At 40.7% G+C, this 26338-nt stretch overlaps 1 protein-coding gene across 15 annotated transcripts in view; it reads right to left on the reverse strand.

Annotated features, from left to right (window-relative positions):
- NRG1 (neuregulin 1) overlaps positions 1–26338 on the reverse strand; it is a 458712-nt gene that overhangs the window by 20917 nt on the left and 411457 nt on the right. For 12 of the 15 annotated variants that reach the window (XM_057419354.1, XM_057419355.1, XM_057419348.1 and 9 more), the window contains 2 exons: positions 10560–10689; positions 3830–3888 (listed from right to left, as the gene is read on the reverse strand). In XM_057419354.1, coding sequence (XP_057275337.1) covers positions 3830–3888; positions 10560–10689 — 189 coding nt within the window. Of the gene's footprint in view, positions 1–3829; positions 3889–4537; positions 4606–10559; positions 10690–26338 lie in introns of those variants that run through there. The other 3 variants (XM_057419346.1, XM_057419350.1, XM_057419358.1) reach the window with 2 other exon arrangements.

Consider the following 26338-nt stretch of genomic DNA (forward strand, 5'->3'; position numbering starts at 1 on the left):
GTATTCCTAGCTACATCCCCTAGATCTAAAAGAAAGCAGCATATCCCGATGCTTCTCATTTTATAAACAGGTTATTATTTTTGATCTTTTACTATTTAAACCAATATTGTTTCATAATTTTTGATTAGCAATGTGGTTTCTATTGGATATTTGTCCAGGTGCTCTAAGAAGAAATGCAAATAATTATTTTTAACAACTCAATTTTCATTGTGGATTTGATTTTTGTGGGTGCAGTGTTGGAAGAAAAATTGCTTGGGAAGCATTTTATTTTTTTTTTTTTCCCAGAAAGTAACAGCTGCAGCTCATGGTAGCATGTTGGGGTCCAGGACCTACAGAACAAGAGTGTGATGCCTGAAAATGCTGGAACGGGTCCTCCAGGACTGCATGCGCTGCTCAGGTGTGATGTGCCACAGCTGCTAGGCACCCAAGATTTTGGTGTGGTTACTCTTTAGGGCTGGGTGGGTAGCCTGAGGACATGGTGCTGTCCAGCGAGGGGTGAGCACAGCTGCAGGCTTGAATGGAGACCTTGCACCTGACAAGCAAAGAGCCCATTTGGATCAACTGCAGCAGCACAGAGGTCCAGGGAGACCAGTTTCACCTCTAATGTATCAAGGTGCCATGTTTCTTACAAGTCATTGTTTAATTTTCTCACTAAATGTGTTTTGTGGGTAACAACAAATTCTAAAAAAAGTTCCTTTTTTATGTAAATTGAATTGAAACTAAGTCCAAACTATCACAGAGCAAAACTCCTGCATGTCTGAAAATTCTGTTTGAGTGGGTGGGATGCTGTTATCTCTTCCTGAGGCTTAGCATCCATTTTGCATCCTAAGTCTTGGATCATTTCAGTGGTACTTAGGCTGAAAAATCAATTTTGAGCTGTTAAAGGATGTTAAGTCCTGTAGCGGCTGTAAAAATGTTTTCCTATAACTGATTTGAGTCTCAGAAGCATAACGAACATTCTTTCTTAATTAGAGTATTCTACCACAGCTTTTTTAGAATTTAGTGAGCATTAACTGAGCTGTTTATAGTGAAATACTGTCATCTTTAACCTTGAGCAGAAGATGGACAATGACATTTTTCAACTCTGTCATTTAGAAGTCTTGGTCTTAGCATGTAAAGACTACAATTTAGGGTGCTGAAGGTCTCTAGAAAATGAAAATTTCAGGTAAGATTCATTAATTCAATTCATGCCCAAGATAGCTCCCAGCATGCCCCATGAGTTGTTTTATGTTCACAATATATATATAACTGTTAACTAGTGAGGTATGCAAGTCAGTTGGCCCTTTGGGTGTCATTCTTGGCTGATCTGGGGCATTTAGAAGGGCAAAGACTTTACCTATGATTATGCTCTAGAGAAGCTTCATCAACTTTCTACCAACCTAAGGCTCCACCAATGTTTCTTGTCTCAAAGACCATTCTGCAGTATTGCCATAAGAGTTCTCAACGCATAGCTACATAAAAATTAGTGAATACATGAACATTCAAATATAGCTAATATATCTGCATGGAACAGTTGCATTTTTGCAACACTTTTGGGGACCAACTTCTGGTGTATTATGAACCAATGGTGGACAGTGAGCCTCAATGTCAAAACCGCTGCAGCAAAAAGCCAGCCTATAGAAACACCTTTGGAAAGCAAGTAAAATTAGATAGTACTGTATAGTTTACATGCACACTTTTGTTTCCTATTGGCACTTAGGCTCTTTAACATCTCAATTTGCTCTGAACTTTGCAAAAGCTGCATCTACAGAGCTAAGTTAATTATCCGCACCACTTGGTGCAAAATATGAGCCTGGCTTTAAGCCCCAAATGCAATATTTGTCTGAAAATAACTCTCATTCTAAGTCCCTTTTTTTAACTGTCTGCTCTGGTTGGTGTTGGCTGTAGTAATAAAAAGTCATACAAATGGTTCCTCGATGATTATTTTTTATTTATATCTACCCTCGCTGGACCCTTTCCAAAAGTGTCACTTCAGACTTGCAGCAGTTTAAGACATCTGTTATACTGCAGACACAGGCTAGGCAGAAGTGCTGGAGTCTCACAGCCATTGTTGGGGCTCTCAAAGTAGCCTAGGACACTAGTGGTGTGCTCTCCTTCCAGTGCATTTCAAGGAGAACAGTACTGGACTAACTTAAGGACTTGCAGATGAGCATAACTTGCAGCGAGGCAAGGGCATCTATGCCTTTTCCATGGATGTAACTTCATGAAATATCTACTGCCCCAAAATTTCTTTTAAAATCCCAAAGAGTTAGAAAGTGAAAAACTAATAAGGGAAACCCCACCTAAACCTGTTTTTCTTTTTTTCCATGGGCAGAAAAATGAATTTGTAGTCAACATAGAATTCTTCCAGTTTTCAGAGCAAACTCAGCAACAAACAATTGATCTTATGTTTTTACACAACCTCCTTTTAAATGATGCTTCTAAGATAAGCTTAACTGCACTTTTTACCGTAATACACAGAAAAGGCCATTTAAATCTAATGTATGGTAAACTTAAACACTGTAACAGCGTAAAGAATTTCAAATCCATAGTTACCAGAGGCATTTTAAAAATAACTCACACCAATAAAGCTTTTAAAACAGGCCATAAAATACACACTTGAGTGCTGGAAGGTCTGGTCTCTAGTCAGCACCCTTGAGATTTACATGGGTAGCTTCCTTGATGGGCAGTATGAATTATGTATGGACATTTTTCATCCATCATTATAAGAGAAAACCTATGCATATCTTCAGGCTCCAAAATGTCCAGCACATGCTAAACTGCTTTTTGTCCTATATACTAATGGAAATTAAATTAAGCTAGCCTACAGCCTCTGAAATCTGTGATGGCAAGTAATCCATCAAAAAACCAGTTCCTATAATATTGCTTTTAGATCATAGTACATTCAGATGCCAGAGACAATTAATTATGAATGGTACACATGCGTTAAAATGTAAGATCTAAGCGATTTTCTTACCTGTTACCTTTGACTTTGCTATAGCCAATAAGATAAAATAAATACTCAGTGTACTTTCTGTTTCCTCCCTGACAAGTAATAATAATTAACCCATCCCTCTGTACTTATGAGGGGGTGCAGTTTATGTGACTGCAGTGCTGATTCTACCAGCAGTCTTACATAGTGTCCTCTACGGTTGATGCGAGTCTGTGTTTATGTGTGTCTGCCTAGTAAATATCTTTGGCCAATTAATCTGGCTCTGAAATACTTGATCTCTTGCATCTGTTAGCCACAAATAAGTATGTCAGACCCCATTGTTTATGCCATCTCTCCCCCTTTTCTTTTTCTTTCTGTGTCTTTTTGCCCTGAAACTTGGACAACGAGGAGGATGAATATTTAGATCCTGTTTGGCATGTGCACATTAGAACCAATGTAAGCACGTCAATTACCTTTAACTTGTAGGTCTGAGTACAAACCTCATATGCAAGCAGAGGATTAGCTACGTTTCCCTTTGCTGGGGGAGTTCTACCCTCTACAAAGATTCATAAACTTTTTGTGGTAAATAGAATGTGAGACTTTCAAAACACCTTTTTTTCACTTTTACTGCTTGATGTCAGTGGGGAGTCCATATCACACCATTCAGTGTTACTTTTACAATGTTCCTAAGTCTCTCATTTCCCCATAACCTCAATGTCAAACAATCCAGGAGAGTATTGCAATTGCTTTTTGTTATCATTTTCATGCAACAGGCAGAGACAATCAATATTAGGCCTTAGGCAACAAATCTAGTTATTGATTAAAAATAAATAATTGGAGGAAAGATGCAGCGACAAGAAAGCAGCACCGACTGAGCATGCTTCTACTGCGGCACAGACAGAAAGGTAGTGGACGTACTGTAGAAGCTGGCCATTACGTAGTTTTGGCAGCGATCACCAGTAAATTCATTTGGGCACCTGAGAGGAAAAACAAACAAAAAAAATGGTACAGAAAAAACAGAGAAAAGAGAAGAGGTGAATATATGCTAAGAAAGAAGCTCCGTCAGTGTGAACTGGTATGACTTGGTGAGTTCACTTTCAGAAACTGAATCTCGGTTTAGCATGTCAAAATGGCTCAAGATGCTGAGAGCAACTCATTTGCTCTGTGGAAATGAAAAGAAATACCCCCCCCCCGCCCCGAAAAGCCAGCTGAACCAAACCAATCCAGATCAAAGTGTGTTTCAAGATGTTTCAAGGCAGAAATTCACCATTCCAAATTCCCAAATTGCTTTTAGGATGCACTTTCCACAAGGCAGCGAGGACACACCACTCATCTCCGTGAGTTTGCTCTTTTAGGGTTGCACTTCACAGCAGTCTCACAAACAAGAAAGCTGCTGGTGTGTGCAATGCAAATGCATCTGTGAACGGATGGAGAGATCAAAAATCATACAAATGAGAAACATTTTGGAGGTCAATAATGCCATGGTGTACAGATTTCACTTTAGAGAATCAGGTCATATATTAGTGCATAGAGGCCAGTTCCAGCTGAACTGTGAAAACACCAAGTACTATTGATTTTGTTGCTGTAGTTGGGGAAGAAAGCAAAGTTCAGATTATTTTAACATACTTTCTTGGTTTTGGATTTTCATGGGCAGAGTTTCAGTACATCTTGCTCCAGTGAATCCAGGTTGGCACCTAAAGGGCAAAAACGTGATAAGCAAAAGTACACTAAAACCACTGCACTAACAGACTCACATCTCCTGGCCTATTGAGATGGGAGTGCACTAAGTGACCTCCTGGTTAGGTGTTAGAAAAAAATGATCAGAAAAGGGGCAAGAAAGTGTAAACTTTCCAGAACACAACACTTTGCAAAATTTATAGTAAAAATCCACCAGAGGAAAAAAAAGATATCAAAATCTAAGAATTCTTTTTGCTCGTCTGTTTTGAAAAAAAAGAAGAAAAAGAAGAATCAAGACTAGCAAAAATGTATATCAACTCATGGTTTATTCCAGCGCATGAAAGCACCAGAGTAAGTTTTTTCTAAATTGGCAAAGCAGTGGAAAACAGCAATTTACACTGTTGCTTTCGCCAGTCACATAAAATCTATGAAAATACCATGATTTCCCTACTTCTGTAATAACATCTTGTGTCTTCCAGTAATTTCCTTTGAAGTGGAATAGTTAAAGCAGCAATTACAGAAAAAAAAAATGATCCAAAAAGTAAGAAGACAAACTCAGATTCCAAGGCAGGAAGTATATTCAACATGGCTGACAGATGAAAAAATAGTCAGTCTGGCCAATAAGGAAGATCAGAAGGCAAAGGTGGTCTCTAAATTTGAAGCCCCGTTGCTCTCCGCCCTTGCAGTTCATAACCAATTCTGCAGCAAACTTTGGTGCAGCTTCCCCCTTGATCACAGTGAAGGAATTTCTCTTCTGTGCTTTGCCTGTCTTTTCAGCTGCTGGGTGTCATTTCTTCCTGCACCTTTATTCTCCATTTTGGGGCAGAGCTCAGGCTCCCAAAAGATCACTATAGCAATGCAGGCTCCTGCAGTTCAAATGTGTGAATTACTGTCCACCACACTAAACATCTATAGATTTCAATCTTCTTTCCTTCTCCTTCTTCTATCCTCTCTTATTCAGTGTGAAACCTGAAATTACCTGATATGTGCTTTCCTGAATACATCTCACTTGCATTGCATGTCTTACGTTCTCTATGAGTCTGTCATGGCACAAGAATCATCTCCTTTTTTAATCCTGCTACCAATCTGGTGCTAGTCTTCTTTTCCAATTGCTTCATCATTTACTTGCCAGGGGCCAAAGATCCTTCTTACTTGCAAATGCATGTTGCTCAGAAAAATCTTCCACCTCTTCTGTCCGTCCAAGTTTCATGTGCACTGAAAGCTGTCCTGATTTTTCAAATTCCATTGTTCCACAATTGTTTCTAGCCCTAAGGTGAGGGATGCTGCCGTTGTACAAGTGGGATTTCCAGAAAATCACTTTGGCAGAGGACCAGTGTCAGGCATAAACACTAGTATCTTGTTCAAGTAAAACATGCAGGAATTATTTTTGTAAAATCAAGGTCTATTTTGAGGTTCTGCAGATGATTCTTTGGAGCTGATTTGCTGTAATATATTTGTTTACAAAGGAATGGATTTTATGTTCTTCAGAGACAAGGTCACACCTTTTGGTAAGTACCCTAGAGAGATCCTAGTCTCCACAGATATATTCAGTTGAGAAAAATGCAACAGGTAACTTCATGAAAAGGTGATATTGCTGGACATGATAGAATACTTTTTGCCTCTCTAAGGGAAGGCAAAATGCCTTTGATAGAAGACATTTTGACTTGTGGTACTAAATAAGAGTAAAAATGTTCTACCCCTGTGATTCCAGTTTTATTTTGCACTATTGTGATGTTGTTTAATACCCATCCCTGGCAAGATGGCATTTACAGCTGTGTTGGCTTTCACTTCACAGGGACCTCTACATCTTGTTTTTCAGGCTGAGCCCTACACAATCCCAGTGAACATGCTGTCGATTAAAAGCCTCAGGCTTTGCTCCTCTCACTGGCCAGTGGCAGTTGCTTACTCTGTGCTTGTTTTCAGATTTTGGTTGCAGCTGTGGAGGTGCTGAAAACAACTTGAATACTGGTGTAGACAATGATGAAATCTCTTCCAGACAGAGCAGGGAGGATCAGCCCTGTTGACATGGTGCTGAAAACAGCTCAGGTGCATTTATACTCGCTCTGAAACCTTGTCAGCAAATGGACTACAGCACCTGCCACTGAGAACGGTCCAGGGTGGGCCAGCCAACACGACAACCGAGATGATGCCTGTCCGCTTATGATTACGTGTAAATGCTGAAGACATGCTGTTGCTCAGATATACACTGCAACACTGTTTCCATGGCTGTTTGGTGGATTGTTTACTGTGGACTGTGCTTTTACAAACAGCTTGGAACAGTGTGATTTTCAAAAACCTTGAGTTCCCAGATGTTATTTCTTGTTGAGTCTGTCCTTCCTAGTTCATTACCCGTGTACCATTTTCATTTACGATGCTATCAAAGTTTGGAGTGAAGCAACACAAGCAGCGATAGACATTTGTGCTGTGAAAGCCTTATCATTTCCTTTCTGCCTAAAAAGGACTACTTGGTCTATTTATTTATTGCATTAACTGGATGAAACCACAATACTAAAACACATATACTAATATGATTGCTTTTTGCTCTACACACACTCTACACACAGTAGTTGCAAAGAGCGGTATTTGCACGGAATGCATGTCATCAAACTGGGTTTTGGCAGGAGAGGAATGGTTGAATGGATGAGGACCTCACATTTCCATTTCCTCCACTGCTTATAAGCAAATACATTATGGGAGAATGTTTTTCTCCATGTGAAGTACAGTGTACTTCCATATTTAGTAATCCATTTCATAGCCTAAGTAAGTCAGAACTATTATTTCCATCCAGCTTGTTGAATGAATCTCTGGAACTTTTTCTAGTATTATGGAAACAAATTTCCTCTTTCTGCTGCTGTTAAGAATGTTCCATCAATTTCTATTCCACCAAGGCCTTTACATGACGATGGATATAGAAAATGGCCATATCATTAAAAAGTCTGTAATTCACTCTTTTGCTATTAAGAAAAATAGCAGCATCTTTCTGTTAGAGAGAAGCATTATTTTCATACAGTGAAATTTGGATGTAAAATAATTTCTTCTGTAACACTGAAAGGACTAGAAAGATGATCTCTGTCAGTAAGGAATCAATTAGTGAGACCAGCAAGGCTTTCCTGATAGGATACTTCAAAAAAACCACTCTAAAAAAACGTAATGGATATTACATTCATATGAGTTTTTCTTCACGTAAGAAGCAAACACTAGGAATTCGGTCTTAATTTTGTATTTATTGAAGAAGCTATCTGTTTGGTTGGTGTTTTTTTTTTTGGTCTTCAGGGAACTTGGGGACACATTTTCAACTGAATAGAAATGACTTAGGTACCTCAGTCTCATAGGAAGCCAACAAGTCCAAACTTCGAAAGTCTATGACATTTCCAAGATGTGACCCATGTTCCTATGAAACTTCTGACAGTTTTATACAATAGTTTATTTAAGTAGTCTCATAGCTTCCTTTTTCATCTTTCGTATTTTGAGATTGTTTTGTTCAGTCTGAGGGCATAATTAAAATACATGGAGAGAACATACATGCTATCATAGGTGTTGCTGTACATGCATTACTAAGCCTTCACATGTTTCTTGAGTGCTTCAAATGGTTGCCTCTTGAAAGCAGGGAATTTCCTTGAAGTTTACACCAGCATCCATGAGAGGAAAATCTGATCCAGTTGATCATAATACATATATTTTACATAACACTTTTTTTTTTTTTTAATTTTTTAATACATAGCTAGATTTTAATAGAAGATAGATTTAGGAGCTCCCTTTTTTTTTAATAACTTGAGATATCACTTGGAAAATTCCATGGTTATTGTGAATCTGAGTCATGTTTTTTTTTTGGTTAGGGATAAAACCAATTTAGAATGATATGGCTCATGCTTTAGAAATTTTGTTTTTGCTCTCAACAGATGGACCATATGGAAAAATGTGAACTTGCTACTGAGGCAGAAATATGAAGAGCAAGTACCATATTTCAGGCATTCTGTTTCCACAGGCATGTTCTGGGGGAAGATTTATTTTCTCAGAACAATGAAGGCAATGTGTACTGGTTAGATACTTATTTTAATTAACGCTGGAATACTAGAATTAAAAGTAGACATCTGTATTTTTAATGAAATAAGAAGAGAACCGTATTTTGTCTCTTCAGTTTCCCAGTACACCCACTTTCAAGTACTCTCACTTACGTTGCTGTATTATGTCCTGTTTTGCTACACAACATAAAGTTTCAATTCTGGCAAGTATTAGAGTGCATAGCAAAAGGCCCTGTAAAATGCCAGTGGCCCTGACTATCCTCAGGATAAGAATCCTTTTTCACTGACTTACTGCAAATGAGATTCACTCTCTCTGATTTTACAGCTCTGATTCTTTTTCCAAATAGGTCTTGGACCACCCAGAGAGAGGCACATCTGCCAAATTTAGGAAATGCCTTTTTTTTCAACTCCAGCCTCGGAATTAAAGGTTATTTCTTGACTACAAGAGGGGGAAAAGATCCCCATTTCAAGTGTCTCTGAGACATTTAATTAAAAAGTTAGCCGATCTATAGCACCAAAGAACAAACATGGTCAGATTTTTGAATTTAATAAATAAAAAGTCCCTGTACCTCTGAATCTGTCAAGACAATGTAAATTATTAGCAAGTCTGCTAGATGCCTAGCTCTGCTGCCCTGGAGTTTTCTGAGCAGTGTTTGCATATGAAGTCAAAACAGATAGGTAAGCTCTTGTACATGCCCTGGAGAGTCATAGCAAACTGCTCATCTTGTACTGCTTGCTTATAATGATTATGGAAATTTAACACAAATCTTTCTCTTTCTCTCTCAAAAAAGAAACCATGCCACCAGAGCCAGTAACTTTTCCATATTCACTTTAGCTAAAAATGATTCTAAAATCAATGAAATATTCATCACTTTCAGCAACAGAGCAATCTGTGAAAAACCAAAGCAAAACAAAGCTCATAAAGTGCACCTAACATCCTTCTACAAAACCAAGAGCACTCACAAGTAAAGCAAAACATTGTGGAGCTTGGGTTTTGTTTGTTTGTTTGTTTTATTAAGCATCATAGAGCTTTACAGACTCATCTTTACAATTAGAGTTTTTTGACTTTTAATTCCAGAAGAGTTACAGTAGGTGACAGTCTTTAATGACCATTGTCTTTTCTCTGTCTGAAAAACAGCAATATCCTCACAAAAGTGACCCCTTTCCACTCGGTCCTGCTAGATATCACGTTCATTTCCCACGGTTTAAATGTTAACTTTCCTCTTAAGTCAGAGGGAAGCAGTAACTCACTATGACTAGCTCAGCTCCAGAGGTAAACACTACCAGGCAGGATATGAATTACAGTGCTGTAGCTCTCCATGGATGTTCTCCAACATAGTGGGCTATTGCAACAGCCCAATACAGCACAGGCCAGGACTTAAGAATGGTGCACACGCACACCCTTCAAAATAAACTCATATGACTTCCAGAATCAAGATCCTTACACAAAATATTAACCTCCATCAATTACCGTCATATTTGTTGTGTTTTATATAATTAAACACAAAAGCAAGAAGTCCAGTCATGAATCTGGTCTCTTAAGAAAGTGTTTAGTCACTACAGCACAAAATATAAATAACCAGTTTGTCCTGTATAAAGGGTATTTACCCAATGCAGTTATCCACGCACCTTTTTTTGCTATTTGCAGTATCTATTTCATTATTTTTAATGTGAGGCTCAAGTTGTGCTACTTCGCGCCATGTTAACATCAATGGGGCTTGCTGTGGCAGTGTCACGTGGGAAGTTTTCCCAGTTAGCCTCTTTTATACCTCATATGTAGAACACAGAGGTTGCTCTTGCTAGGTTACTTTCACATCCACGTCCTTAAAAATGAAGAAAAATCTAATGCCACAAGTACAGGAAAAGAGATTGGTTCAGGTGCTCCTTTAAAGAAAAAGCATTTCTGGAACCTGATGGCTCCACCAAAGTAAGCAAATAGGTTTTCTTACCTGCACAGGTATCTTGGGGGGTTCGGGAGGTCTTTAACCATGTAGCACTCTCCCCCATTTACACAGAAGGCTTTCTGCTTTATGTCACATTTTGTGAGATGACTTGTCCCAGTTGTAGATGTAGAAGTAGCTGGAAAAGACAAGAGTGAAAATATAGATCAGAATAGCTTAGTTTTACTTCCTGACTGGAAAATGTACTTCTGTGTGAGGAAAGAAGTAAGGTCAAGGAGGATCTGACAAGCCCTCTGAACTCCCTGTCTGCTGCAGCTATCTAACTCCGTATGTTGTTGATTAACAGAGGGAGTGGAGTTTAAATACATACCTCAGAGATAGGCTACCCCACATACAGCCTGGGAAAAAGGGAGGATTTCACTGTCCATCAAGTAACCTTGAATTTCTTCAACACACATTTATTTGAGAATGTGGAATTTATGTGCGGTTAGTTATATTATGTTAATTGCATTCAATTGATTTTGGGGTGTGAGAATCATTACAGGCTGCTGATACAGTGCCCAATAAAATGTGGCCTTGGATGAGGTTTCTTCCTGGCATTATCTTGAAGTAGTTGTTTTTCATTGGAGCTTAACCTGAGACCCTGTGCTGATCCAGTCTCTCAGGACTGAACCCCTTGGTCCAGACACTGCTTTCTTCCCAGGGGAGAGGGTGATCAGCTGAATGCTGAATACCTCTTCCCTTGCTTGTAAGAGAGAGCTGTGGCTGTTCTGCTTCGACTCTTAGGGAGGCAGAGGACAAGGGGGCTGAAGGCATCATCCTTTCTTGTGTGTGTACAATTGCTATCCTTGTGTCCACAGGAGACTTTTATCAGTAGGCCAACCTAGCATCTCCTGGAGATGGGCTTGAATTATTAGCAGTTTGGGCTACCAATGCTGCTAGACACCATTAGGCGTCTAAATTGCTATTAAATAGAAGTACCACTGTTAAAAAGTGGAAGTACCACTGCAGAAAACTGCAGTGTTTCTTAGCTTACTCCCTGCTGTGTTTAGGGAATACCTGGAGAAGGCAGGAGCATGGTTTGGTTAGAAAACCTAGGAGGCTGCCATGGTAGGATGAGAAATCTCAGCATTAGGATTTGCCCAAGCAGTCTGTCAAGCAAATACTTTGAGCAAAGTACAGTACTCTGAGCAAGGAGCAGTACAGTAGGAGAAACAGTGCTATCAGCTATAGTCATTGCTGGTAACTGCTAGAGTATGGTGAATCTATCTGAGGTTGCCCTAAACTAGTTAACTGCCACAGTGGTTTATGGGGAGACAGTATTACGCCCTCAGATCCTCAATGCTACTCTGTGCTTGCAAAACTACTTCCATAAGTTGAGTTAAAACCAGGTCAGACAGGTACCTGCTAGGCTGCAGCTGCAGCCTCAAATGAAAATCTCTGGCTGCCCCCTAGTTTGGGTAAGTTTTGGTCTAAATCAGGGTATGTATGCTTGAGGCCTGTACACCAGTCAGTACCCAGCTCAGGAGCCATGCCACTGATGAGCCATGTGGTATCTGGCAAGTCAGTCATGTTATTAGCTTAATTTGATGTTACCTGACTAAAACTGAATTGCTCAGTTGTAAGGTGCTCTCCACTGATCACAGAAAGCAGCTCAACTTATCCCCGCAATGGGTGGTCTGTCTCCCTACAATGACTGCAAAACAAGCTTAAACTCTTGAGAATAAGACCCTAATTTTTAAATCGCCAAAGCTAACTGAAGCGGCTGCCTCTAATCTGTAACAAGTGGGGAAAGATTCCTGCAAGGTTTCTGTTTACCCATCTCCAGACATACAGAAGTAAGAAATTTTTTTACAGTGCTGAACAAATCCCAATACATTTCTTTCTGAAAGACAGCTTCTATCCTGAGGTGGAACAAAGCTTGTATCTACTGACTGATTCCAATGGAGCTGTCTAGAAAGCTGCAAGCACCTATAGAAAATTTGTCTGATAGTCAAAGCTTTTTCTAACATGAAGGCACCTAAGGGGCATTGTTTGTAGTAGGCAATGTGTGATGTTCTACCACTTGATGCAAACTTTGAATCCAAAGAACATAGGTTTGTTTGTTTTGTTTTTTTTTTAGCAGATTGGCTATCAAGAAATACGACTTACGCATTTCAAGTTCTTTTTTCTGAGAATTAGGAGGAGGCAGTCCCTGTCATACTTGGTTTTCATGTGTTTCCCATCATCTTCCAAGTAAAACTGTAGTTCTAGCACTCAGCACTTGGGAGAATGGGCCACCTTGGCTGGCACCATTTTCAGAGTGGATTTAGCTATATTGTATCCCTTCCTTCCTTTGCCATTAACTACCAACACAGCAGCTTCTTTCTCTTTCTTCCAGTGATGCCTTGCTTGCATGGGGTGCCCTTCTCTGATGGGCCAGGAAAAGCCCTCCCATGACCTCTGAAACTCAAGCTCCCTCCTGCTTCTCACTGTTGCACCCACCCATGGTGTCACATCTATCCAGATCGTGATCTTGACTGGGAGCTCTAAGTGCCAATGAAAATGCAAACGTGGAGTACTAATTCCTTGTAATAACACATTCCTTTCTCCTGGCCCCTCAAAGCACAATTTATAACCTCTCAGACCAGGATAAATATATGCCTTGTCTAGAGGCAGGAAAAGGGGTCATGTTTTAAGAGTAGTCTGACACTCCTTTGGCTAGCACCGGTTCAAACAGGACTTTACACTCAATGTTGACAAAAGACTGGCCAACAGACTGCCATCAGCTCAGCGGTGAAGGGTCATCTATGTTTGATATCAATAGATTGATCGCCACCTAGGACGGGGAGATTTGCCTTGTGGAAGGGTCTTTCAGTCTTCCTGGCTTTAAAGGAGACTGGGTTACTAGTCCAAAGAAGATGCCTTAACGTGACAGGCTATAGCATACAACGGCCTAAGATGTAATAAATGTGGGTGAATGAATTACATCTACACAGTAATGCGCATTTTTAAGGCCTCATGAATCTCAAGAGGTAACTCACTATTAAGCTTACCCCTGCTGATAGCCTATCCACCATTGTATACTTTGAGTTACTAAAAGACTTCAACCTGCAAGTGAGACAGGCACTCTGAGGATGTCCTCGAGCTCAGAAAGCTAATGCATTAATTTGGAATAAAAAAAAAAGAATATTGTCTGTGATGTTTCTAACAAAAAAATATTTTACTACTCTGCTGGCTAATGGAATGTTTTAAATTGAATTATGAAGGTAGATAGTAACAGGTGGGCTTGTAGCTATCTGTAATTGTTTTCATCACCTTGCTTACTGCTTTTTCTTTAAGCAGCAGCTCAATCAAAAGCAGATCACAGTGGAGTTTCACAGTAACAGCTATTGCCCAGCTGATGCAAGCGAGCTTTGGAAAGCAGCAATAGGTCTGAACTGATTACTAGAGATGCGAATAATCTGTAGCTCTCAGAATAATCTCATGATACAAGGGCTTTACACATATTTGTGAGGAGTGCCTCTACCCACGTTTTTGGCATCGCATGGTCAAAACTGTTGTATAAATCTTGCATGAGCATTTTCTCTGCATTACTGATTCACTGGCACTGTAGTCCCAGTCTGCCTGAGCTTGGAAACTCCATGGGGTGAGGGGAGGAAAAAAGTCTCCAGTGAGTTAATTTTGATCTTAATTTTGCTTTGCACAGGACACATACTTTTTATGGCATATGGCCAGTATTCTGGGCATGCACTGTAAGTCTATTTTGCAAATTAAATACAAGAAACACTAACTATGGTTTTGAGTTTCACTTAAACCCACATAACGGAAGAAATGTGGTGTTTGGGAGCAGGTGTTCATCAGAGCTCATTTCATACATCCTATAACTAGCCCTAAAACACTGCCTTTCCATACATCTCTAGCAGACATGGGGTTGGAAGATGTATAGTGGGAATGATTGGCAGCGGTGAGGTAAAGCACAGCTGTAGACCATGTAGCTGTGTGGTGCTCTTTACTCACCTAGTCATAATTTATGCCTCCTTCCTTTTATGTTTTGTTTTTTTTTTTTTTTCAGCTATACAAGCATGAGGTAGAAAAGCTGTTTTTCTCCTGAGTTCTACACTAAACCCCGGCTTAGTGAAAGGACCAAATTACATGCTGTAATGAAACTGGAAAATATCATGCATGAGATAACATCTGAAAACACTGCATGCTCTACCCTTTTTTCTTTTCCTTCCCTGAAGGCAGAAAAAACTACACTCAAAAAAAAAACCCGAAAACCTGCAGCCAGTATGAACACAGTCTCCACTAATGTGTATCTTCACATGGCAATGAAAAACAATGAGATCTGCTTCCCTCTATGGAAACCATTCAAAGCCACTACAGAAGCTATTGTGCCTTTCAAAAACTACTCTCTAAAACACAAATTACTGCTGTGAAAATACCTTAGGAACATTTTGTGTTAAGTAGACAAAACTTCATGTAATTCTGAGCTTACCTGGGGAATCTCTGACCCTTTTTTGTCCTGAAACAGAAAAATGCAGTCTTTCTCTCTCTTGCTTTCCAAAACCCCCTCTGAAGCTCAGCAGCTGCGGCAGCAGGACTCCCAGGCCCTGCACTGGAGAGGCAGTCTGCTGAGAGGAGCCCTAAGGGTCCTCTGAGTACAGACTGAGAGGAAAGGGCTTTGCAACCTAAACAGAATGGTATCCATGCCTCTTTGAATTAAGTTTCTGCAAAGCTGGTGTAAAATCAGAGGACACACTCAAAGTCGTGCAAGGGGACTAGTGAGATATCTATGACTAAATGGATACAAAGTGAAGTTGCAGCTGCAGCACAAAGGAAGTTCCTTCTTACTGAAAGGCCACTTACGGGATGTAAATACACCAGCTAATTGACTGGAGGAAAAGAGCCTTCCAGTGTCCTTTTGTGAACAAATGGAGTAAATTAATGGGGAAGAACAGAACAAGTACTTCTGCTTATCAATGTTTTCTGAGATTAAGGCTTAAGCAAAGACTACCTGCAGCTCATGCCAAAGGAAGAGGAAGGGACCTGCATGAAATGAAGGAGGGACAGAGGGAGAGAAGGAGCAGAGAGAGCAGACACAAGTGAGCTTTGACGTGACACCATAAGTAAGTCAGCTTTACTAACTCACATTCCTTCCCTTAAAGCTCAGTCATTTCTTTAGAAGCACAATCCAGTTCTCTCTTGACTTGCTGATGGTCAGTTTAAAGATGTCCAGCCCTGATCTGCAGAGGAGATTGATTCCCCATGTACCGCTGGCTGTAGCACTTAACCCTTCTATGTCTTAGGTAAACCATCTGTTTTCTTCCCACTGAGTACTGAGCCTCTTCAGCATACTTCAACTTCCCTGATAGCCTGATTGATTGATTTGCAAAGTATTTGTGATTGCAGAAAACCTTGGCATTTCTCTACTGCACTGAAAAATTAAAACTGTTGGCTCTAGCATAACTGTGTGCAACAAAACCTATATGGGTAACTTCAAGGAGAACAGAAAGCAAAACCTGAGAATAATCAGAACCTAACCCCTTTCTGAACAGACAAGAATTTCCATATTACCAGGTGTGTAGAAGGATGTGTTTCATGCCCTTCATATTTAATGGCTTCAGAGCTGAAACTGCATCCATGCAGCTTTGAACATACTATGTTTTAAAACACTACAAACACCAGTGTGTGAACATCAGAGAAAAAAAGGAATAAATCCAGATCTCTATAGGAGGAATTTATGATCTATTTCATGGGGCTGCGTAGAATTTCTTACTCTGGTGATGTAATACCTTAAACTGGCTGTTCAATCTAGTTACAAAAGTTTTTAAGCTCTGTCTTCGCAATGTAGCAGCTTCCTGGGACTTTCACAGAGGATCGTTTAAGGAGCCTGCTGTTTTGCTAGCAGCTGGAATTAAGCGCATGCAAGTTAGTAGATTTACTCTCTGGCCCTAAGACAGTGCTTTCTTGCTTTGGCATTATCTCTATGAAGATCAGAGCCAGCAAGAAGGAAACAGGAAATCACTGGGCCTCCAAGATAGAAACTTCAGGAAAGATTGAGAGCCCATAAACTCTTGAACCAAGCCAGCGAGAGTTCCCCTACGACACAGACTGAGCGGCAGCTTCCCCTCACTAATCCAACCTTAGCAAAGCAAAGCAAAGCCAAAGAAAAAAAAAAAAAAGAGAGAAAAGAAAAAAAAAAGAAAGAAAGAAAAACAGAAGACAGACGCTTCAGCTTGCTGCACCACCCGATGGCTTCCTCCCTGATAGGCCAACAGACTGACCCAGTTGGCAGGCGCGCGACTTCAAGACCTGCACAGCATCTGGCTCACCACAGAGGGTCAAGAGGTGACACATGTTAAAGATGGCCTGACGGGGAACAATTTTCATTTGCTTCATTTAACTTTGAGATGGGAGGAAAGATTGGCAGAAACACACACAGCTCGTGGGTTAGTGGGGAAATGCAATTACTGCTTGACAACACTAGAGTTTTCAGAAAGAAGGGGTAACATGGGTTGTGGAAGAGTGCAAGGGTGCATGAAGAGACCTTGTTGAAACTGGGTTTTGAGACATGAAAGATGTCAACTTTCACTCCAGGGTGATGTGATAACTGTCTGCAAAAGGTCTGCAAGAGCCTTTGGAAAACATTCCCCACCTGGTGAGGGGAGATGTGAATGGCAAGACACAAGGCAGTGACAGGCCAGAAGGTCCCAGGAGAAAAAATGTGTGTGTGGTGAAGGGCAGGAAAAAAAGAAAAGAAAGGAAGTGCAAAGGAAATAGACATAGACGGAACCAGTGCGGGAAAAATACGTCTAAGCCCAGGAATGTTAAACTGACAGCCAGATAGGCAAGTGCCTTTACTACTAGGGGACTCTCATACAACCTTGAAAATGCCAGGAATGGGTGTGAGGGTCTGAAAACTTATAGGCCTTAGATTAACAGACAGCAGATAAGGAGATGAATGCAACTGCCATGATACTGTGAACTTTATCCAGTGTGAAGTCCTTTGCTGCACTGGAGAACATCCCACTATGCAGAAAAGCCTGAGTGGCCAAATAAACTGTAGAAAAGGATTCCTGGCTCACCTTGCTTAAGAGGCTTCACCCTACTCTTTTCCACGCTCACTCTGCAGCAAGGTAATGTCAATAACTCATTGGGCTGGAAATTCCTAACAGGGACAGAGCCCATGCATAACAACTAGTAATACATTTGGCAAGATGTATGCCATCACAAGGGACCTTACTCTCATGTACCTCACAGCTCCTCCACAGAGCTCTGAATGGTCTCTTCAGGCTGCTGGGGAAGGACCATCAGTGGAGATACAGAGCAGACCCTCAAAACTGTAAAGGAGACTTATAAGAGGAGTACTTGGTACCATCAAGTTTCACTTGATGGGTATGTAGTGATACTGACATAAGCATTTTCTTATCACATTGAGTACTGAAATACCTCCATCCCATTATAACGTAGTAAAAATCAGCTCTTGTTCCTCTTTCCTCTGAAGGATTTTTCTTATTAATACCAACTATCCAATTATACACCTGCAGATAAGTGCAAAATCTCTGTTTTTTTAGTGCTATCATCTTCTCACAGAGATGCAGGGATAATAAAGACTATTCAGCAGCTTATCTAACGAAACATGCAAGCTTTCTATTACAAATGATGTTTGATATGAAGTCAGGAACCCTACTTCAGGAAAGCATTTCAGGAAGAACGCACTTAAAACCGAGCATATAAGCCCACAGAAATTCAAGATAGCTCTCTAGATCTGCTTTATTTATAGCCATATTCACTTCCTTGTTTTCCGTTGTTGTCTTAAAAAAGTTTTTCTGAAGTCAAATGGATTTCAACACAGCGCCTTAAGTATTTAGCCTTGTTGAAAGCAAAGCTTTCCTACTGAAATACCTGATGTTAAATAAGTTTGCAAGAGGAAACTATGTCTGCAACTTTTCCTTGAAAAATTCAGTATGTCCAGTCCGGGATTCCTAGGCATGAATTAATACATTCCTGTTGCATGCTCTGCAGTGAAAACATGTATTAGTTTACTAATTCCACAATGAAACAAGTTCAATGATTTTGAGGTACATAGTCAAAGTCCATAAGGGCATGTCCACTTCCTCTGTCCTTATCCCCAGTGCACAGAAGGCTGCCTGTTGCTTTCCTAGCAGCTTTCTGCTTCAGGGGGTGGGCATGAGAAAAAGCCACTGGAAACTTGAGGCATGAAAAGATTGTGCTGGCCCTGAGGCATTTACAGCTCAACCTCTTTAACCAGCTTGAGGTCCCTGGGTGGTGAGGAAAAGAAGAATAGCAGAGATTGGTTCTTCCTGTGTAATGGTAGCTCCTGTGACACCCCTTGAAACACAGGCTAGTAAGGAAATATACATCCATTTCTGAGTTAAAGATATGGCAAAGGCAATTTCTCTCAGAAAAAAAAGGATTGCTCACAGCTTGCCAAGTATCTCCTTGATATCTATTATAAGAAAGCATTACAAGAGAGGACCCCCAATAACACTGGCAGGTGTGGGAGATAAATTAAATAAAGAACAAGAATGCTTACTGAAGACAGGATTCCTTCCTAATGCACTGAAGCTTGAATTTATTTGTCAGTTTATTTGGATAATTGTATTCCAGTAGAGATTACCAAGACCTTGTATTTTTAGGGTTTTTTTAATAGGCGCTTTATAAGTCAAACTAAGTTTTCAGATACCATGTGTAGAAATGAAGGAAGACTTACTCTCTCCCTGTTAAAACTTATTCCTTACATTTGAAATGGACTGTTTCCCCTGGAAAAAGGTATGAGAAACTGTTAGATGTAGGTGCTGGGCTCTGCTGGAGGATCCAGCCTTCTGGCCTATTTTTGAATTGCTCACTGGGACCAAGGAGAAAAAGTCTTCTCTGGGAGGGTACACAGGCAAATGCCCACTCTGCTATACCCATCTTTTGTCACCTATGGCACCCATCTTTTCTGAAAAATGCAGTTACTCTTTGTTCTGGCACTTTATTTCATTTACCTGGTAACCTTATCTTATTCAGCTATTTCTTCAGTGAAGTTATATTTTAATGTGCTGATATGGTAACTGTCATTTAATCAGTACCTGTTCTCAAGAAACATCAGAGAGGACTACGCAGTAAACAGCTCACTGTGCCAGACAGTTTTTAAATGTTTATGAGAAGTTTGCATTTTTTTTTCCACTTTAGAAGTAGTACATTAAAATAAGCATAAGGTTATTGTTCTAGCCTCTAAAACAAGTCTGGTAAAAAAAATACAATCATGTAGAAAAATAAAATGTGTTCATGCTGAGAGTAAATGGCACATTTCCTCCAGCAGTTAATTTCTACAGTCTGGTTATAAATCTGTCAAAAATCAGATTTATAATGAAATACTAACAGATTCCAAGCAATTGCTGTGTTAATGGAGTCACTGTTGTACTCATGTATTTGTGCAGACACAGACCTGCAAGAAGGATGGATCCATAGGAATGAGAAAGGGCTTCAACAGCCTGCGCAGGGTTTGTTTACTTGCAAGAGGCAGTCTTAGAGTGAAGGAGAACGTGCAGTCCAGATGAACATCGCACTTCCTGCAGAAAACCAAGATTTTTGTCCAGCTGAAGGAGGAAATGTGTCAACAGTGCATGTACAGTCACATGGGAGAAAACTGGTGACCAAAAAAAAAAGCTCTGTTTACACATGGCAGCTGCCTTTCTAATGTAAACCACTTTTGCTAAAGCAGTGCTACCCTTGATCCTTGCTCTAGTGTAGAAGGGGCTCTTTGCTGGTATTTATTATTTCTGTTGCTGTAAATAGCTGGGATGCTGTTGTATACCAAGATCAAGGAGAACATCAGCCAGAGATGCTGTCCACAGACAGTATAAAGGGCAAGCAACAGAGGTGTGCAGAGGTGGGAACACAAGAAAATGTCATGGTGGCAGCCAAGGTTTTTGTAGGTTATTCCACAAAAGAGAATATTCCAAGTAAAATGAAAAGCGGCTTGCAGAGACCCCCTTCAATCAGGGGGCAACATTGAAGTGACTGTTTGAAGAACTGTTTCATGGAAAGCAGCACCCAATTGCTGCCTGGAGGTGGGAACCTACACCTATATGATGAATGGAAGAGGGGTTAAGGTGTAAGGGTGCTGGCGTGCAATGAGATGTGAAAGCACTGGAGGGATGTGGAAGGAGAGCACTGGCAACACTGGAAAAGCCTGATGGGGTGGCGATCCGAAGCCTGTGGGCAAAAGCAGAAAGCTGTGCTCTAATAGCCTAACGTCCTCCAGACACAAACATCCAAGCTGGGCACTTTTTTAAGGTGCCTGTGCCAAGCCTACACCTTTTTAACATCTTCATTTAAAACCACTATGTGGGGTGAAAGGATCACATCCCTCCCATAAACTGGGCCTAAACTTTTGGGTTTGTTGCAGAAAACCGTTAGTGGATGTGGTACCCTACCAATGACCTTCTAACACTCAATTTGCTCCAAATACGCTTGCGTTCCTCTGTATCAAAATGAAAGCACATGCTCATTAGTAAACCTCTTAGAGGGTTTGTTTTTCCATCTTCTTTCAGTCTACAAACTGAATCATTATGGTTTTTCAGCTACTGCTGAGAAATATGGTTTTATGATGCCATGGGGTGTATGTTCAGGTAGAAAAACATGCTAATAAGAACTTTCAGCATCAAAAGTGCCTTCTGCAGGTTACTGAGGAAACTGCCATCCACCACCACACAGGAGAAACCCCAGGGATTGCCCTTGTCTTACTGCCCACTGATACAGCATTATTTCCCGTGTTTCATCCAGTAATTTAACAAAGTCCCAAAAAAAACCCCAAAGGCTGGAAGAAAATTGCACACCAGAGCCCAACAAAAGCTGGGTGGTTTTCACCAAAAAGCCAGAATGTGGCTTCACATGCCACAGTTATTTGGCACATGTATCAATCTTTTCTATGCTTGTTAGGAGCAAAGAGAAATTTCTGAAGGTCTCCAGTACACAAGAGCAATTGGGAACAAACCAGTGGAAGGGGAAGCTACCAAGTGCTCAGGAACAATGTTTTAGGCAAAGACTTAACAGTGGCAATGGTGGGACTCTCCTGAAGTTGTAGAAGATGTAGGTTTCACATTTATTTATGTAAAGATATTGTAGTATGAGCTAAACCAAGATGATTAATAGCCTGAGACATTTAAAACTCTTGTATCAAGCCTTCAAAATTCCAAGATCAGTTTAGAAGGAGAAGAGCAGGATATAAATAAAACATTCAGTGGTTTTATTGTTTTATTGGTTTTCAACATTTGAGCCTATTTTGTATTGTGACCCAGAAAGTCAGGCTTTCCCTTTTTCCTCTCAAGTGAAAGCTAAAATGTACCTTGAAGAAAGAAACCAAATGCTACAGGGATTCTGTCTATGTACTGGTAGCACTGCAACAGCATTTTACCATAGCCTGAGAAACAGTGAAATTCACAGCAAAACTGCCTCTAAATACTGCTTTCAAAAGATCTTTGGCTGCTGTATTCAGAGTGAAGAGCAAGGAGCAAATTACCAACCCAGGAGGTGACAAGGTTTTTAGTAATGATCAATTTTTTTTGACTCTTATGAATACTGAGACAAGGTCAAACCTTTTCACAGAACAAAAGTAGCCACTGGCTGATTTTCTCCAGGGCTGAGGAGTGGTGGTGGATGCCAGCCTGGTGTGCATGGTGCTGCCAGCGCCAATGCTGTTGGCATGAGGCTGTTTGGTGGGATTGGAGCCTCTGTGCTTTCTGCTGTCAGCTCACCCCTGTAGCCTCCCTTACCAGTTTGCACCTCAAGGAACTCAGGTTGCTGGCCAAAGACCCCAGTGAATACAAAGTAAGAACAGCAATTCTAGCCTAATCCCATCCTGCCTTTCACAGGACGTGTTTCCTTACCGGTAAATACTTCAAGGTCAATGAAGACAAGACAAATTTGAGTATCTCAGGATGATTTTTTTCTTTCTTCAGGGTATTCTCTTACAGTCAAACAAAGCTGACTTCAAGTCTTTTTCAACTTTCCTGTTGACTTAGAGACCTATGTCAGCTGTCTTATTTAACTGTAGTCAGCAGGACACAAAACCTGACAGATAATGCTGTGGCAGACACTGTTGTCTTCCTCCATTTACCCAAGATGAATTTTTTCATTCCATCAAAGCTACATATTTTGTTACCAGCAACACCAATATCATGGCACCAATGGAATACTTGTGTTGGTATGACAGTGGTGAGCCAAGTTACAGTGCTTGGGCAATCTTTAAAACACGCAGTACTGTAGAGTCTGCACTCTGATGCATATCCTGTGTATGTCTGCCAGACTGGTGCAGTACATCCTACTTGTGTCATGGACACCCATTGCAGGAGCAGAAAATTACCTATGTCTAGAGAGCAATGATACTGATTCTTCAGAAAGTCTACCAAAAATCCTTTCCTTTTTACTCATTTAGTGTTCAATAGTTGGGATAGCCACAAAGTGGTTCTAAAATGAAAGATTCTCACATTTTACTACAGCATACTGCTGGCTTTCTCCAGACCAGCTTGAGAACTCTTGAGCTGGCCTGCTCTTCAGACAGGCTGGGCTTATTCTGCCTTGAAGCTGCCTTGTGTTAGCGAGTCCAAAAATGGAAGCAACCAAAAAATCAGCACTCTTTAGAATCTGAGTTTAAATGCAACAGCATGAACTCCTGGTGGAATTACCCCAGGTCTGTCTTCTTGTAACTGAGATCAGTGTTTAGCCCTAAGTCAATAGCAGACACATTTTATAAATGAGTGAAAACAGGATGCCATTCATTACCTCCTATCTCTCACACATATTCTATGTGATCTGGTGGAGTGTTTCCCACTGGAAAAATAAATGGAAGAGGTTATCACTTTGAGATAAAATAGAATAAAGCAAGTTTCAGGGATTTCATCTTTGACCTTAGAGCATAAAATTTGCCAACTAAATTCTGTTTCCAGAGGCTGAAAAAGAATTATGGCTGCCTAAAATGATACTTCTCCTGACTCTGGGAAGAGCTGAAGTCCAAGCCTGGCTCTCACTGTTGCAGCAGTAGACTTGCAGAGCAAGTTTACCTCTTTCCATTTTTCACCTTTCCCTCAACAGTTTATTTTAGGGGATTCCAGACCAGCAATCCAGAATGTCTGTCTGAGTCTTTGTTTCTCTGTTTCACTGATTAAGGCCATTTCAGTTTCTTCTCCCTACCCCATGTACGTGCTCGTACAACACGGTGCTTGCAAGATGGAAGAACAGCAGGGATGTCTGGGGGCTCCAGAAACACCAAATCCTGGGAAATGCTGCCCTGCTCTCTTGAAGGCTAGTGAGGGATGTGGCAGCAGGTGACATTCTGGGCTGGCAAAGATGCAAGTTTCCCACAACCAAGTTGAACAGCGCTGTCCTCTTTCCTTTCCTGCAGGTGTGAGTTTGTCTGAAGGGCAGGAGAAGTGTGTAATTAGAATAAGAGAGGCTGGGGGGTTCTTGTGTGGGAGCAGGCTCAACACAGTAACCAGACCCATCAGTAATTGCATCCCCTGCATGTTCTGGTGTGCCTGGCTCCTCTCCTAGACTGACTGCTCTCTGGAGACAGGTCTGGTTATATCCTGATATAGAACATGCCCTTGGTGTTAAATAAAGGGTCACAAAGAAAAGCCTCATCTCAGCTACTAAGTCAGACCAAAAATAAAAAAGGCCTTTTAATGTGTTTTTGAAGTGGTCCATTTTTCTGGAACTTCAGCAGCCTGTTTATTACATAGATCTTATTGGTTTCAACTTGAAACCGGAGATTCAGCTTCTCCATGGGTTTCTCTTCGCTAGCCCTTCTCTAGGCCTTTCTGGATTTTCAGTAGAGCAACAGGCACATTATGAGAGGAAATTACCAATCAATACAAGTGAGGCAATTATCTTAGCTAATTCCAGCCAAGAAGGTAAGGAAGCTGAAGAAAGATCCTCCTTTCTTGGCCTGTTAAATAATAAAGTTAATTAACCTTTAGGCTTTGACTTCATGCAAAACTTAGCCCAGACAGCCTGCTTACAGCACTTCCTAGATGCAGCAGGCACATATACCATTCCCAAGGTGTAAAAGACATGTCCAGTGGGAGATGGTGAGCCTGGGTATCAATCTCACTGGCTCTCACATGCCTTGAAAAGGCCTGCCTGGAGTCCTACCGTATTCAGTGCCAAGCTGCGGTCAGCAGAGCTGTGCCAGCATTCTCTAACTGCGCAGTAATGCCAGCCCTGCTCATCAAGGACAGAAACTTTCCAGACATGCCAATCCTTCTTGTCCCTCCCGCAAAAACTCACCCAGTTCAGTGCCGCATTTTGTGCTCTGCTCCAGCTACTTGAGGAGCTGATTTAATGGCCTGAAAAAATGATGTGTTGGTTCAGCCTGTGCTTTCACACACTGCAGCCTAGTAATACTCCTTCAGTCCCCGCCCCCTTTTATAATGCATGTGATATAATTCTTTTAGATCGCATTTTTTGTTTTGCAAAATTCTGTCTCACATAAAGTAAAAGTAATACATAGAGCAAACAATCATGGATGCAGATCATGATTGCCAGCCATGATCATTGTATAGTGACCTCAGAGAAGGTGAGATTTAAAAGACTCAATTCAAAAGAATCAAATGAATTTTTGAAGTTGGTTGTATGCTTTCTGGCAATGGTCTGTTGCAGGAGGAAGAAAGTCAAAGGTAAATTAAATGCTTCAACAGATTATTTGCTCATATGATTATATAAAACATATTTATGTAACAAAGAAGGAATAAGTAAGAGATATATCTCTGGCCATTTACAGCATGTCCATAATTCTCGTTTTTTACTTCTTAAGGAGCATGTTCAGTCATTAATCTTAGAACCAATATCTAAAACAGATTGCAGTTCTCTAAGTACTCCTGTTCTGAAGGGTCAGCAAACCTCGAAAAGGAAAAGACATATATGTGAAAGTCTAAAGTGTGTATGGATCCTAGGACTTACAGCTCTTCAGATCATTTGTGTATGACTGTTATTTTTGTCCCTTGGAGTGCTTAAACTAAAATGTTTGGTCTCCTGCCTACTAAATATAATGCCTGCACAACCTTTATTAAAATGAAAGATCGCATTTCCAGGTGGACATTTAACCATGTGGAATCACATTACCCGCTCATGAGGCTGGATCAATCCCATTACTCCTTAGAATAAAATAGTTTGGCAAGATTTCATGGCTGATGTGAATCTTCCAGAATACAGCACTGCCCTTGACTCTGGCTGAATGTGAATATTTCTTCCATTAAACCATGATCTCATACAGTACATTTTTCATAGGTGCTGAATATGAATAGGTTTCACCGAAACCAAAGGGACTGGCAGGTGCTTATTACTTCTGTTTAATTAATCTCCTGCGTTTTTTTCACACATTCATGCACAGCAGAGATCTCCCGTAGCAGCAGGAGTAGATGGCAGTTTTCAGTGAAAGGATGGTGATTTATGAGATGGATGGCACACTGCCAAAGGCTTGCAGGCCCTTAACGTCAAGCCCTCGGCTTCACCATCTGAGGTGATCAATGAATTTGGATAACTGAATATTTGAACACCCAACTGCTCTGATCAGCCATTTATGAAAATCAGGCTTCATTAAAAGTTGCAGTGAGAAGTGTCCTAACAGCCATTCTGTTTTCTTTCTCTTATTCTTCTGATTTCCATGCAGCTTCAGGTCACTGCAGTGTCACTGAAGCACATGGAGGTAAAAAGCAAGGGACACTTTATAGCTACAGCACATTCAGACTCTGAAACACTGGAAAAGGGAGGCTTTTCTGAGGTCCTTGTGAGCGCCCATAGGCTTATGCTGTGGTTACTATCAGGGTTTCTTCTTCCAA

Source organism: Pezoporus wallicus, unplaced genomic scaffold, assembly GCF_028554395.1.
Source record: "Pezoporus wallicus isolate ANWC-B61680 ecotype Strahan unplaced genomic scaffold, APGP_CSIRO_Pwel_v1 contig_7344, whole genome shotgun sequence".
In the NCBI taxonomy this organism is placed as follows: Eukaryota; Metazoa; Chordata; class Aves; order Psittaciformes; family Psittacidae; genus Pezoporus; species Pezoporus wallicus.